The sequence below is a fragment of the Anolis sagrei genome, chromosome 4 (assembly GCF_037176765.1).
Source record: "Anolis sagrei isolate rAnoSag1 chromosome 4, rAnoSag1.mat, whole genome shotgun sequence".
Classification (NCBI taxonomy): Eukaryota; Metazoa; Chordata; class Lepidosauria; order Squamata; family Dactyloidae; genus Anolis; species Anolis sagrei.
In genome coordinates, this window is record NC_090024.1 from 75,798,361 (window position 1) to 75,813,805 (window position 15,445).

Below are 15,445 nucleotides of genomic sequence, written 5' to 3' on the forward strand. Positions count from 1 at the left end.
CTGCCAACTCACAGACAAATACACATCCAGGGAGATTTCAGCCAGATACATAATATTGCCTTTAAAAAGCCATTATAATTATTTTCATAAAAGACCATGAGATTTTTTAAAGACATGATTTCATGCTTTTTTAAATGTGTGATGTATTGATTTCAGAAAAGGGTTTTCTTTTCTATTCAGTTCACAGTAATGAACATTTTTGCAGTATCAGATAGCCTATGTGCTTAATGGAGTGTGGGACATGTGTTGCTCAGCAAGAACAAATGGGGAATGCTAGCAGGTACAAATGAAATTTGAATTGGGCTGCAGCAGCAATTGAGGAAGATTAAGAAGAGGATGAGGAATATCACAGCCTAAAATTGTTCTGCCTCAGCAATTTTTTCATCTCTTTTTCTGTATAACTGAGTAAGTTCCATTGAAGTCAATGGGACATATTACTGAATAGGAATATATTATACATTCAAAATACAAAACAGAGGACAGAAACAACATCTTTTTTCACTAAAAGTGGGAATTATTTTGGAATTTCTCTACTTTCACCAAAATGCAAGTGAAAACAAGAGGAAAAAGTGCATGCTATCAATTTACAAATATAAATTTATGATAAGATTTTTGGATCAGTACACACTTAATGTCCAGAAACAGGGATTTAAATACAGGCCCAAGACTACTGCTCTTACATGTGGTCAGAACAATGGACTGTGTGTAAATAAAAGCCTGTTATAGATAGGAATCGAGCATTACTCACAGACTAAAACAGGTTGGGGTAATCTGTGAAGGGCAAGCCTAGATTAAAAACTAAGCAGATGCAGATTCAGGTTATATGCCAGATATGCTTTAATGTACCGTATATTCTGGTGTATAAGACTACTTTTTTAACCCAAGAAAATCTTCTCAAAAGTCAGGGGTCGTCTTATACGTGGGATCGTCTTATACGCGGGAGTAGTCTTATACACTTGAGTAGTCTTATACACAAGAGTAATCTTATAGAACGGGTGCTGAAACTTCCAATCGGATTGAAGAATCTGTGGTTGTCGCATATGGTGGGGGGAACTCAAAAATGGCAGTGGCCGCAAGCTGCAGGCGCCCGCCTGGGGTATGGAAAAAAGAGATAGAGTGGCTCTGGGCCCAGAAAAACACAATTTTACCTCTCTGGCCCACCCTTGTATCCTATTACCATACCTCCTCCTCTGCCTCTCAGATCTTGCTCCTGAAGACTGCAGTGAACTGGTGCAGGTGCACAGGTGTGAGATCTGAGAGGCAGAGAAGGAGGTATAGCAATAGGAAAATTACCATATTGAAATCAAATCTGATGATTTTTTTAAAAAAATTGGTGTGTGTTGGAAGAGGGGTAGTCTTATACAGCGAATATATCCAAATTCTATATTTTAACTGGAAAAGTTGGGGGTCATCTTATATGCCCAGTCGTCTTATATACGGTAGATTGTATCCTATAACTATCAAGTAATTTTAAAAGCTGAGATTTAGAAGCTTCAGTTATGAGCTACAACCAATTCTGCAGCAGGCTTTTACTCACATTTTATGACCATAGCTCCCCAATCTGACAAAAGGCTCCTTATCTGCAACATATCATGAATAGGTCGATGGAAACAAGACTTTAGAACAAAACCAAATGACAGTTCTCCCCCTTGCCATCAAGCAGTAATATTTCAGGGCCTAGTAACATAACCCATAACACTAGAGGTGCTTTCTCTTATCTATCCTCTAAGAGTGGGTTGTTTAGGTATTAGGCTAGGAGGCTGCATACAGCCCCCAGACTGAACTTTGCCTACTCCTGCTCTAATGTGAGATATGGAGCTCATCAGCAACAGTGCCCTTCAGCACTCTGCTTTGGACAAACAGGATGGCATCTGTGTCAGATGAATTAAATTGGACACAAGAAATGGTAATACCAAAAATCAATTGGTGAACACTTCAACCTTCCTAGAATTTTAACTTGGACCTTGAGTAGCAGTCTTTGAACAATAACAACAACAAAATCAAAGGAGATTGGAAAGAGAATCAGCTAAATCTAAATATATCCAGTAACTCCAGAATCTTGGCAGTAGTTTAGCAAAGGCAATAGTTTCTTGGCATGCTACACTAGTTGATATCCCAGCTAATAAATAGGGTTCTCATGTCTGCATTACTTCAACACTCAACTGATCATGAACACATATGCAGTAGACTAAGAACGGGGGGGGGGGGGGGGGGCAACACACACACACACACACGTTTGTTTGCCTGCTCATCTTTGCTTGTATGTGAAACCTTTGCTTGTATCTGATACCTTTTCACTCGATTTAATCGTTACCACCATCATTTAGACAAAACTTGTCATTCCATTGGCATATTCATGTAATTTGCATTTCTGTTATACCAAATGAACCACTTTAATTTTCCCTATAGAATCCTAAGATTGTCATTCATGTGTAAGTGATATGCACTTCAGAACGAACACTCTTGAGGTGGGAGTGTCTTCTGGTAGTTCGATTAACCAAAATAAAAAAGATGTTTTGCCACCATCGACTGCCTACTAAACAGCAACTTGGTACAGTTTGGATCCTATACTACTTTAGAAACTGTTGGAGGCCATCCCTTGCTGATATGGGCTACACTGCTGTGTTAGTGGATTACTGGATTTTCTTTATTTAGATTTGCGATGCTCATTTGTGAAGCTCAATTAATTAATAACTCAGCACTTAAGAATTTCTTCTAAGCATGTTTCAGGACAGTTTTTTCCCCCTAAAATCCTTCAGACATATTTGGCGGCTTTGCAAACTAGTATGTATATTCCAGAAGTTATATTGGTAATATTATTGTTTCGGGGGGGGCGGGGGCATTGTATCATTGTTGGGTTTTGGTTTGGGGTTGTTGGGGTTTTTTTGGAAGTTCAAAAGAATTTATGTTACATAAATATCAACCAGTTTTTTTCAGGCAAAAACTATGTCTTATGTTTTATTTTATGTGAAGAAAGATAAAAGTTCAGAACCACTTTTATCTTACAGCTATCTCTAGATCGGTACATGTGTAATTTAGAGACACAGATGAGAAAAAAATGGGAGATAGTCTGTGCCAGTTTATTCCAAGACTAGATTGATTTCAATGAAAGATAATTTAGTTGATAATTTTAGAAACCTTCAGTACTAGCTGGAGGGGTTCTGGCTTCATTTGTCTATAAGATCTTCTGGTTCTTCTGCTAAGACAGAGGTCCTCAAAAATTTTTAAATAGAAGGCTGGTTCATGGTCCATCAGATTGTTAGGGGGCTGGACTATGAACGAATTCCTGTGCACACTGCACATACCTTGTATATAGTGCAAAAAAAGTCATGAAAGAATGATACAGTATTTAAAATGATTGACAGTTTTAACCAACAAAAACTTCCCAGGATTTCAGTAGGGAATATAGGCCTACTTTTGGTTGATGAGATAGTCAAATTAATGAGGATTGTTGTTCTGTGGCTTCAAGTCGTTTCAGACTTAGGACGATCCAAAGCCTAAAATTTAGGACAGGGGCTGGGTAAGTGATCCTGAAGGTCTGCATCCAACCCATAGTTTGGAGACCCCTGTGCTAAAGTGTATAAAATGTATAAAAGTCAACACACAAAGTATAGGAACAGGTTGGTCTATGGAGGAAGTTCATCAGAAAGACTCAGGCTGTACTGTTGAAGTCTGATTCTGTTTGTCTACGTAGATCAGTGGTTCGCAACCTGTGGTCCAAGGACCACCAGTGGTCCACAGTAACTAAAATATGATCCATTGCCTCACCATTGCTACACCGTTGCAACAAGAGGAACTGGTCTCGTTATACCCTCTTATAGTGCCGAGGCTTGTTAAATATGGTTTTCTGTGCGTGAGCAGATGGCGACTACTGGCTAGCATATGTTCTGTATCAGAAAATAGAGCCGATGTGGTTTATCCAATGCAGTTTTCTGAATCAGCACCCCAAATAACTAAACCAAATCTAGAGTTGACCAAAAAACAGATTTGTAACCCTTTTGGTACTAATGTTGGAGAATGGTCCCTGGTCAAGTTGTCCCTGGCCAAAAAATGGGTTGGGAACCACTGACATAGATGGTACATGAAAAGACATGTTAGTGATTTATATGAATAAGGAATATGTGAGAGATTGAATGGTCAAGGCATGAATTCATCCTCATATTTGTTTCCACCTGCATAAATAGTAATATATTACAGTTTGACAAGGCAACAGAATTTTCTTCCATTACAAAGAGTGTTGTAACACATTTCAGACAGTAACACATTTCCCTTGGGCTGTGTTTGCAACTACAAGTTTAAAAGTTCTTTGCTTTATGTGAGACTTTGCAGATGTATGGGCTAACATCAGTCTTGAGCACCCTCTACTGTCTGAATTTGGCTGTGTCAGTCTCTGGTTTATATTTGTTACAAGTGATACTGTTAACACAAATTTATATTTCCTGTATTTTCCCAGAAAATAAAGAAGTGGTATTGTAGCTAAGAATTTGGATGCTAAAATCAATGAACAATCAACTTTTTGAGGTTTCAGATTTGTGCATGTATTTTTGTAACTGCATTCCAATCAATGTAATGTATTTTTATTTTTCACATAACCCGTGTTATATATATATATTTCTTCACTGTGTTATATCTTGTTTCGGTTCCATTATAATGCCATATTCCTCCCCCCCCCCCCCAAAAAAATGTTGTTCAGAATCTATTAATAGATATATGCAATATTTCCATACAAACTGAACAACTTGCATTATTTCATTATTTTTTTTCATTTCTTGTAACTTAGACATTGTTTTAAAATAACCAAATGCTGTTGTCACCAAAATGTCATTGTTGTGTAAGGGAATGAAAATTTGTTAAGAATGAAAATTTGAACAGCCAGAGTCTAATGCCCTATTTTGTTTCTCAGTGCCCAGATTTGATTTGCTAGCCAAATGTTTTATCTTCTTAAAATTTGGAAATATTAAAAAAAAACACATTTTCTATCAAACCTGATCGAATGCTTGAAACAGAATCTTACTATTCTGGAAATATCTTCGTGTTAATTTATTGCTTCCCCTTGCAATTAAATAATTGTGAGTTCATGGGCTAAATACAATGATTTTTCCCCCATGAAATTCTTATTTTAGGTCTTTTGCTTTTGTAATTTTTCACCAAAGGCAGAAAGTGCTTTTGGACTGTATATGGCTTGTTGTGCATAAATTTGCATGTTGTTTTGTACCAACCAAGCATGAAGTGAGAAGAGTTAAACAGAAAAGATGCATAAACGAATAGCTGGCATTCGTTTTGTTAACTAGAGTTATAGTCTTAGTGTTAGGATTCTGTACATTCTGCAGGTAGTTCAGTAGAGGTATTTATTTTGCAAGAGAGTTATTATATCAATCCTGAAACGTAATTTGAAGGGACTTTTTTTAACATGTTAAACTGGTAAAATTGCATTATACTTGGGGGGGGGGGGAAACAGTTTTATATGTGTTGTGCAGTAACAATGTCTTATGTTTTATTTTATGTGAAGAAAGATAATATCCTATTTTTAAAAGATTTTGCTGCCATCAGTTGTTTTTCTATTAGCAGAATGCAAAAGTATTCTCAGTTTTCAGTTACAACTGTTTTCTAGTGCCATACATTACACTTGTTAGCATTTTTCTTAATTCTTATATGATGCTGTACATCCAATGACAATTTAGTGTGTCAAATGAATCATTGGGGAAAGGATTAAAGGAAAATAGAAGCCAGTGCTTAAAACCTTTAATCATTTGTTTGTTAGACTCTGCATGTTTGCTACTGTTGATTATTAACTTTAACCAAAAAAGCATTCATATGCATCAGTTGTGAGTAATTCAGTTTATCAGGCTGTCCTCAAATACTGCAGTGGTTCTGATCATTGCACAATATTAGACAGAATTGTATGTGAGAGAACACTCTGATAAATTGGCAAATTCTTCTTTGGATTCTTATGTTAGAGAACAATGAATCAAACTTTCCGATAACCTACTGATACTTTGTGGATTAGATTTCTCAACAGCACTCTTTAAGGTCCTGTTGACATTGCAGTGTGAGAATCACATTTTAATTAGGGGGAAATGTTTCTAGAAATGGATTCTGGTATAAGAGCAGACCTTATTAGAATTATTTATTAAAGTATGCTTAATGACCTTAACAATTGTTTTGTTTAATTAGCCGCTAAAGTTTTTTAAAGAGTGCTATCATGTAGCAGCATATTTTTGAAAGGTTTTTTATTCTTCATTTCTCCTTCATTATTTATAAAACACCCCCCCCCCCTTACTTTATTATTTCTTCGTGTCCTTATCACAGAGGTACTGTATTTCAGAGAGTGGGGCACTTACTAATGCAGTGTTTTGAAAATTAAGCAAAGAGAAAAGTGATATTTTCTCATTTAAGCAGGACAATGCCATCCTTAGCCTTTATTGTTAGTATAAACCATTATTTTACTAAGAGTGATTAGCTAGTTAAAACTTGCTACATAAATTAAAGAGGAACTAAATGGATATGTGATTGTTGCCATTAGTAGCATTTTAGATTATACAGGCAATTATTGTGTTCATTATCCTAGAACAGCCCCCTTATAAAAAGTATTGTGGTTGTCTTTGGCATTATGTACAAATTTTCCCGGAAAGATCAAAATTTCTAGTGGCATATCTGATTCTGTCATCACAGTGGTTACGAACAAAACAAACATTGTGATCAGAGGGGGGAAATCTACAGGTATTGAAAATGGCAAGAAATGTTTGAAATCCTTGGCTTTAATTAAATCAACTTATTTTTCTAATGAAGCAGTTTATTTGTTTTATGTTAATTTTAAACACATTTTGATAACCTTTCAAGGATTAATTCCTTCATGGTAAAAAAGACAGTAACAGAAATGCAGTTAAATAGCAAGTTTCAAACTTAATAGATTTGTTTTATTTATGATTTTTCATATGATGTTTTGTTGTACTTGACATGATCAATATATGCTTAAAAGAGCCACGCTATTTTCACAGCCAGTTACTTTAGCCAGAAGAACACATTCACAGGAGGTTACAACTTTTTACACTTTTTAAAAAGTTGTTTAAAGGTATAGAATAAACTCCGCACTTCGATCCACATTTGTCCCCCTCGATTAGGGAATTTTTTTATCCTGTTAGCTATCTACATACGTGTATCCAGTGGGCTATGTATAATGTTTGGGGCCATTTCTCAAAGGAAACGTTGTATTCATTTCTGTCAGGTTTTGTCTTGGCTTTTACAGTCTTTCATTGCTATGATGCAGCAAGAAAAGTGCGAGGTGCCGGTTATGCATATTGCAAGACAGTGATTCTTTATTTTATTACCAAAAAAAAAGACCAACTCTAGAAGGCCAGATTAAATCATTCCTTTCACTTTTTAATGGGATTTGGATGAATAGAGTAAAATATGCACTTTGCATTCATTGATAGCATCTTTAGGTTGAGGTAATTGAGTCTTTTTTCCCTGACTGAATGAATAATGACTTCATCTGATCCTCAGCGAGGCCTGAAACTTAGACCGCCTTTGTCAATGCAAAAGGATCTGGGCTTTGAAACATGCTCTACTTCCCTGGCTTAATTTTTCTTCATTTTAATCCAGAAACCTATTTTTCTCAATAATTCAAGCATAAACTATGTAGTAGTTGAAGCAGCGGAAATTGCAAGATATTTGTCCTCGTTGTGCTGCTTTTTAAATGTAGCTGATAAATCAGCCACTGTGGTCTTCAGCTGCCGAGTTCTCAAGGGAAGGGGCAGCCCCTACGTGAGCAAAAATGCTCGAGTTTTCCAGAAGTATTCTAAATATTGTTCGTTGATCAATGGTGTCTCCCTCGGAATTTTTATGTTAGATCTCTCTCTGACGGAAGCTCTGATCTGGGATGTTTTCCTGTGAGATCATTGTCTTACCTAGCCTTCTAATACAATAGTTTATTTTTATTATAATATTATACCAGACTGAAGTGTTTTGCACAAATAGCAGTCCTTGATTTTATAACAGAAGCATTTGAACAACAAGTAGAAGATCATTGGATTTTTTCCTCCCAGCTTTTGTACTCTTCCTAAATTCAGTGAGTTAATTCAATTAAAGTTAGTTAAACTTTAGTTTCAATCGTTTCAGTGGGAACTGGCTTCTAACTAACGTCTCATTGATTTTGCTGACATCTCAGCGTACCTTAGCATGGGTCCAGGCCAATATGTTCTTAATCAAACACTTTTAGCTATGATTTGCTTTAATAATATGCCTAGGGGAGAAAATCAGTATAAAGTTCAAGAATTCACATTTAATGAATTTTATTGTCTGGACCATTAATGAGAGTGACAACTACAAACAGCTTTCCTGTGTTTGGGACGTATCTATTGTTTCGTATTGCATGCCTTGGATATGATAGGAGAAGCTGAAGCGGAGGCTAGGAAGTTCAGCCCTAGAAAACTGTATGCTGGGACTAACTCATAGGATACCTCTGGCTGGGGAAACCTGCACTTTTTAAACAGGAGAGCTGCATAAATACAGACAAAACCTAGACTGGCTAAAATACTTGCTTGTATGTTCATAATTTCTGTAATATGATTGTGGGTTTAACCTTCTTGAAATGCAAAATTAGGTATTCAGTTTCCTATGACTTATGAATTTATTGTTTTCATTTTGAGAATGATAAAGGCGCAAGGAATTCAATGCAATTTCTTGAGTTGTAGGACAAGTTTTAGAATTGAGCTATTCCTAGCACAGGTCCTAGGTTTATATTATGCAGACTATTGCCTTTCAAACATCACATTGTGCACATAATCTGAAATAAAACCAGTTTTGTTTTCTCAACATTTTCTGCTGCTCATTTTGCACTGATGACACATTTTCATGGTTCTAGTGAGAATAACCTAAATAAAATTTAGTTAAAGCTAAAGGTTTTGTTATAAAGGATTCTTTAAAGAGGATCGCTTTATTAAAGGTCATCTGCTTATTAAAAGTTTATGGTGGTCTGTATTCAGCAAAATTATGTGCATTCAACAGAATTGCCTGTTTACTCTTAATAAAAGTCCTGTCAAGCATTGTTTATAAAAGCCCGTTCACTTTCAGAGTAAATTTCCCAAGTTACATTACTGAGTAAGCAGTTCTGTGAAGACTATACCTGTAGATCCATGCATAAAGAATACAGAGTACATCTACACTGTGGGATGAGTACAGTTTGATATCATTATCATGGCTCAATGCTATGGGATCCTGGAAGCTGTCGTTTGATGAGGCATCAGAACTCTTTAGCACAGAACGCTAAAAACCTTGTAATCTACAAGTCTGTTGAGACATTACAGTTAATGTGGTGCCAAATGGCATTAATTCTGGATGTAGAATGATGAACTTACGCATGCCCATAAGCAAAGAACAAGACAACTGCTAAACATATTAGAAAACACACATTCATTCTTTATGCATTTGGTGATACATAAACAGAGTTGTATGGAATTTCTTGGATAAAACTGATATGTTGGCAAATCCCCAAGAAAGTCCTATGTCAATAATTGAAAGTTTGAAAATCCTAGTCATGAATGGATTATTCTGAAAACAGTTTTTTTTTTCTGATAAGCTGGTCATCAACTATGTACCAGAAACATAAGTGCCATTTGCAGTGCCATGCTCACTCAGACTTAAGGTCATTTGGACAAGGTGGGCCCTATTTGTAAATTTTAGGTTTATTTGGGAAAGCAAAATTCTCTTTTTAAAAGCGTATATAATGTTATATTGTACACAAAGATGAAAACGCAAAGCATCTCTTCGGTCATATTTATTAATTATTTTATTTCATTTGCTTTCTTAGGTTGGCTTGCTGGACCTTGAGCTGAATCAACTAACCAAAGCACTATTCTTGGCTCTAGTTGCACTTTCAGTTGTAATGGTCACCTTGCAAGGATTTGTAGGGCCATGGTACCGCAATCTCTTTCGATTTCTCCTTCTTTTTTCATACATAATCCCCATCAGGTAGGTGTAAGAATGAGGAAAAAAAGTACATGAATAATTTTACTGTTTTTATTCGCCTTCAGTTGTTACTGTGAAGGGAGTTGGTATTGTCAGGAAGTAGAAGCAGGAGAAAGTGCCATAGAATCTACTGAGTCTAACAATCATTGTAAAAACATTTTCTGAAATATTCGCATTGCTGATACGAATCTCCAGGTGTTTGGGCTTCCAATTCCCAGAAGCCCTAGCCAGCTTGTTCAGTGGTATAGATTAAAAGCCTGTTTAACAAAAGCGACTTTGCTGGCTAAAGGAAAGGACGAAGGAGGCCAGACTCACCTCCCATGGAATGGCATCCCAGAAGGTGAGAGCGGCAGGTTTTTTATGGGGAGATACACTTTTCCAGATACACTTGGAGCTAAGCTATAAAGATATTTCATGACCAGCACTTTGAATTGTTCCTGGAAACAAACAGGTAACTCATGAAACTATTTCAACATGGAAGGTTTAGCTGTGAAAATGTACTCCTGACCACCACTGAAAATAAGTATCCAAGCTGCAGGCCTGAAATTTCAGAGGAAGTGTCACCCCATCTACCATCGGCAGAACCCCTATTTCTTGATCTGTCTTGAGACTACTCAGAAGTACCTCTGTCTTACCTGGATTAAGTTTCAATGTTTTGCTTTCATCAAGTCTGTTACTGGCAACAGGTTCAGTGTGGAGACAACTACCTTGGAATCAAATGGAAAGGCCAAAGTAGGGTGTAATCAGTATACTGGTGATACCACACCCCACAACTCCAATGACTTCTCTCAGTGGTTGCATAAAGATGTTAAACAGCATAGAGGACAAAACTGAACCCTGGGGAATTCCACAGACCCAACACCCAAAACATTGAACAGGAGTTTCCCCCCATCACCACTTTCTAAGTTCACCCTTCCAAGGAAGACTGAAACCACTACATAATAGTGCCCTGAAGTCCCAACCCATAGAGTCTGCCCAGAAGGCTGAGAGGCTTAGGGGATCCAATTGGAAGCATTCTTCCTGTCAAGTTACCTGCATTGGTCATCTACCAAGGCAACTGAAGCAGTCCCCATAACAAGACCTGAAGCCAGATTGAAATGTCTCTAGATAATCCTTTTTTCATCCAGAAACCTTGGAGCTGGTTGACCACCAGATGATCCAGAACCTTGCCAAAAATGGACTATTAGAGATCGGCCAATAATTATTCAGAACAGTGGGACCCAGGAAAACGTGTTTAGTAACAGTCATCCCATGGTCTCTTTAAGATAACATAGGAAGTTGCATTCACCATTTCCCTTATCCCCTTGGCTTATCCCTCTATAGCTACTGTAAAGAGTCAGGAAGGGCAAGGATCCGCTATACATATGATGGCTCTCGCTTTTCCAAGGAACCTGCCTACATTTTCAGATTGCACAGAATTAAACTTTCCCAGTAATATAGGAAAGCCAAGGGCCAATATGACATCCATTGGATCTGTCTCAACTACAGCATCCAAGTCCATTCAAGAAATGCATCATTTGTGGCTAAGATTGCAGAGTGTCTTTGTTGTCTCAGAGAAGCTCATGTGGTGGTCTCTTGTGACCACTATCAAGCTTTTACACTTCAGATGAAAAAGAGAGTTGTGCTTGAAAGCAGTCTTGAATGTGAAAGCCTGAAAAGCTACCTTCATTTAGTATAGAACCGAGGGAGAAGATCTCGACATTGAAAGCTTCCTCCACTTCAGCTTTGGGCTCATCCCATCCTGTTACAAAGCATCCTTTGCAGATTCATCTTCTGTCCAAACCACTCAAGGTATTGGTGTTGCTTAACTGTTCCCCAACTCTGGGTCAGCTTTCAGAAGTAAAGATGAAATCTACTCTCCAACATCATAAGCAAAAGAAGAAAAAGCAAGCCAAGGGCAAATCCCCTTAGTGCATGGGCCTGTTCCTCTGCCTGCCATGACCACATCTCTAGTGGTTGAGAGTCTTCTTTCAGTTCTGACTCTGGAGACACTTGCCGTTTCCCTGATTCTGTTGAAATTTCCTCACCTGCTCAACATGTCACCAGGAATGTATCTGATCCTGGATTCTTCACTTTTGGTTCAAGTGTCCATATCAGTCCCTCCTGTTTGGCCTTCAGCTTCAACTGTGTTGGCTACAACGTCACTTCCACATAAATCTTCTTTGCACTGGCATCTGATACTATCTCAATCCAGATCTTCTGGTTCTTCCCCATGCTTTAGTTCAAGAGATCATTCTGAGAAATCGCATTTATCCCATTGTGGTCAAAACCATGATGGATGTTCTTACAGGCATCGTAGCTAGCATAGTAGAAAGAGCTCAAGTTTGAGATCATCAGACTCACAATATTATCTTCAAAAAAGTTCCTCATCATCCTATGATCCAGACTGGTGGGATTACAATTGAGCAAAAGCTTGCCACTATTGGAACAAGGCTCTATCAAAGCATCAATGAAATTTCATTGCTCCCAAACTTCTTGTGACCATCATAAAGCAATGGAATGAACCCATCCTTAAACTCAGCATGCAGTTGCCATATAAGAGATACTTTTGCAGGTTGTCAAGGGGTGGTGGTTCCCAAGTGGAACTACTCTTTAGAGTAGTCTGGTGATTTTGTTCCATACACGTCTAGTTCCATATGAACAATCTAATACCGTTAACAAATTATTGAACTTGTAAACTTGCTGACAGACTATGATGGTTGTTTTAATGAGATTGATTTGAGATGCTTCACAGCTAAGATAGCATTTTAAGTGTCTGAATTTGTTAAGTCAAGAAATAGAGGAAAAATATATTAGCATTATCTGTCATCCTGCATTGACAGTCCTTCCTTTCCATTTTAGGATTATGCATGTATGCTAAATGCTGTTCATTGGGTCTAAAGCTTAGTTTAAGGTTTTTGATGAAATTTAAGTAAAAGACTGCACTGACTAAATTTTCCACGTAGCCGTTAAATGCTGCCATTTGAGAGGAACTTGATATACTTTCTCAGCAACTTGTATAAAAAGCCTCCAGCAATATTGGAGTAGGAACTTTTAGTTTTGTGTGTATCACGTTAGAATCCTGGTTTGCAGTCTTCATAATGATCTGTGTAACCTTTTATGTAGCTGTTTCTGTTAAAAGGTTAACAGCATTTATCTAAAGAAAAAAGAGTGGAACAGTTATGGCATCATCAAATGGAAATAAGATTAACATTCAAGGATTCTCTCTCACTTTAGTGAACTTTCCTGAGGTTGATAGAATGGGTGTTCCTCTTACCACACCCATATAGCATGAAGAGTGATGTACAGAATAATTTTTTTGTTTCAGTTGATTAGAATTCAAGATGAATTGGACAAAAGGCTCCATTCTACTCCAGAATGAGTCCTTGATTTAAAAAAACCCCACTAATTCACTCTTAACTCACTTTCACAAAGGAAGACATGAGTATTAATTAATAAATGTCTATGTAAAGATATGTCTTGCTATTATCATAACTGTTTGAAGTTTGTTTAGGTTTCTGTGAATTAGCTAGCTTCATTTTGCTATTCATTACAAAAGAATTACTTCGCATAAGAAATATGTGTTTTTCCTTCTGCGAATAGCTTTGCTGGATTTTTGCTGGACATATCTAGACTTTTGGGGTTTTTTTCTTTTAAAAAGGTTTTAACAGACTAACAGAAGAAAATTATAGCTTTAAATTTTATGAAACTCCTTCTATAAAGTTAAAATTTCTCAGATTCTGAAATACACCTAACATTTCCTGTGGTTAGAATTTGGAATTCTTGGAAATTGTTTGGGTGGAGAACCTCAAATCTCATGAACTAGTCGCTAGTGGCTACATTGAATGGGGAAAGTACAGCACAACAACCACTTGCATCCTACCATCCTCTTTTGTATGGCCTCCAAATCCACCAGACATTGCTAAAATATTTGAACATTTGTTGACACACATACTAAAATAGTCAGACATCTCCAAATAACACAACGTGGGCAATTTGTCTTTTTTATGCCTTTCTGAAAATCCTCTACTAAAAAAAGTTGAATATGAGCTAGCCATGTGATGTTGCAGGAAAGAAAGCAAATGCTATCTTAGCCTGCATTAGTAGAAGCATATTGTTCTAATTCAAATAGTTTCACTACATACTGCTCTGGTGAGTTCTCATTTGGAATACTGTCATGAGTTCTGAGGTGTCTCATTTTAAAAGGGATATAGACAAGCAAAGAGTAGGTTCAGAGAAGTGAAACAAGAATAATATGAGGTATGGAGAGCAAAACATTATGAAAAGTAGAAGGAGCTGGACTTGTTCAGCTTGAGGAACGTATAATTGCATTTTTTAAATATCGTGAGAGTGGTCACAGAGGTGATAGGGCAGGTTTGTTCTCTGATGCCACAGGGGTAGGATCAGATCTTGTGGTTTCAAGGTACAGGAAGGACTTCTTGACAACAGGAGTGGTTTGGCAGTGCCTGGAAAGGTGTCTCATCCTCTGAACATCTCCAAAGAGTCAGGACAGCTCATGCCCGGTGGGGATGATTTTGTAGGAGATCCTGCGCTGAGCAGGCAGTTGAACTTGAGAACCCATAAGATCTCTCCTACCGCTATGATTCTCTGAAAATTCAAAGTACCACTGGAATTCGAATTCTAGTCCATTTCAGAGTTGTGTTTTCAGCTGAAAATGTGCTGCTTTGGGCTGAGGGAGAAGATCATTGTGCCCACTTAGGGGTCAGGCATGCAGTTTATCAAAACCTTTAAAGTTCAGTTCTGTGTCTTGGTAATGTATGTTGAGACTGAATTTTAGATTTTGATTGTGTTTAGAGTTTTGTACTTTATTTCTAATACTACATCTCTTTGATGAGCTGCTCGGAAATCTGCTGGTAATGAGTTTACTGTATAAAGAAACAAGTAGGCTAGGAATGCTCTGATTTCACTTTAAAACTAAGTTGCTTCTTTGTATCTTGCTAGGTAACAGTTTTGACATTATCTTCCATATATGAATTAGAGCATCATGCGTATTTATTCTCACCAGGCTTTTTCTGTGTCAGCATCTGAAAAATACTGCTTTGAGGAAGTGCATAAGGCTTTCTGATTATTTAGCCATTATTGGCATGCTGATGGAAAGCTGAACAACATGATTGTAAAAGTCATGTGAAGTTGGCAACTGCCTGTATGTAATCAAACATCTATGAGAGCTTAAAGTGCTACCCATCAAATATCAAGCAATTATATTTTCAAAGACACTGTTGGAAAATAATTTCTTATACTTCCTCAGTAGTTTTTTTTCTGCAACCGATCAATTTTTCTTCTATCATGCTTTTGCTATGGAATTTTATTTGGGCTAAAGGCAGCTGGAAGTTATTGTACATGACACTACAAAACTATTCTAAGTAAATCATTGAGTGAAAGGATACTATTAGCCCATCAGGAGATGAGCATTCCGCAAAGCTGGCAAGGTAGTGACTAAGAGGGTAACATAACATTATCTTAGGGCCTTTCCAAATAA

At 37.2% G+C, this 15,445-nt stretch overlaps 1 protein-coding gene across 2 annotated transcripts in view; it reads left to right on the forward strand.

Annotated features, from left to right (window-relative positions):
* Positions 1-15,445, forward strand: part of ATP9B (ATPase phospholipid transporting 9B (putative)) — a 143,580-nt gene that overhangs the window by 86,878 nt on the left and 41,257 nt on the right. For both annotated transcript variants that reach the window (XM_060774947.2, XM_060774948.2), the window contains exon 12: positions 9,809-9,969. In XM_060774947.2, coding sequence (XP_060630930.1) covers positions 9,809-9,969 — 161 coding nt within the window. The remainder of the gene's footprint in view (positions 1-9,808; positions 9,970-15,445) is intronic.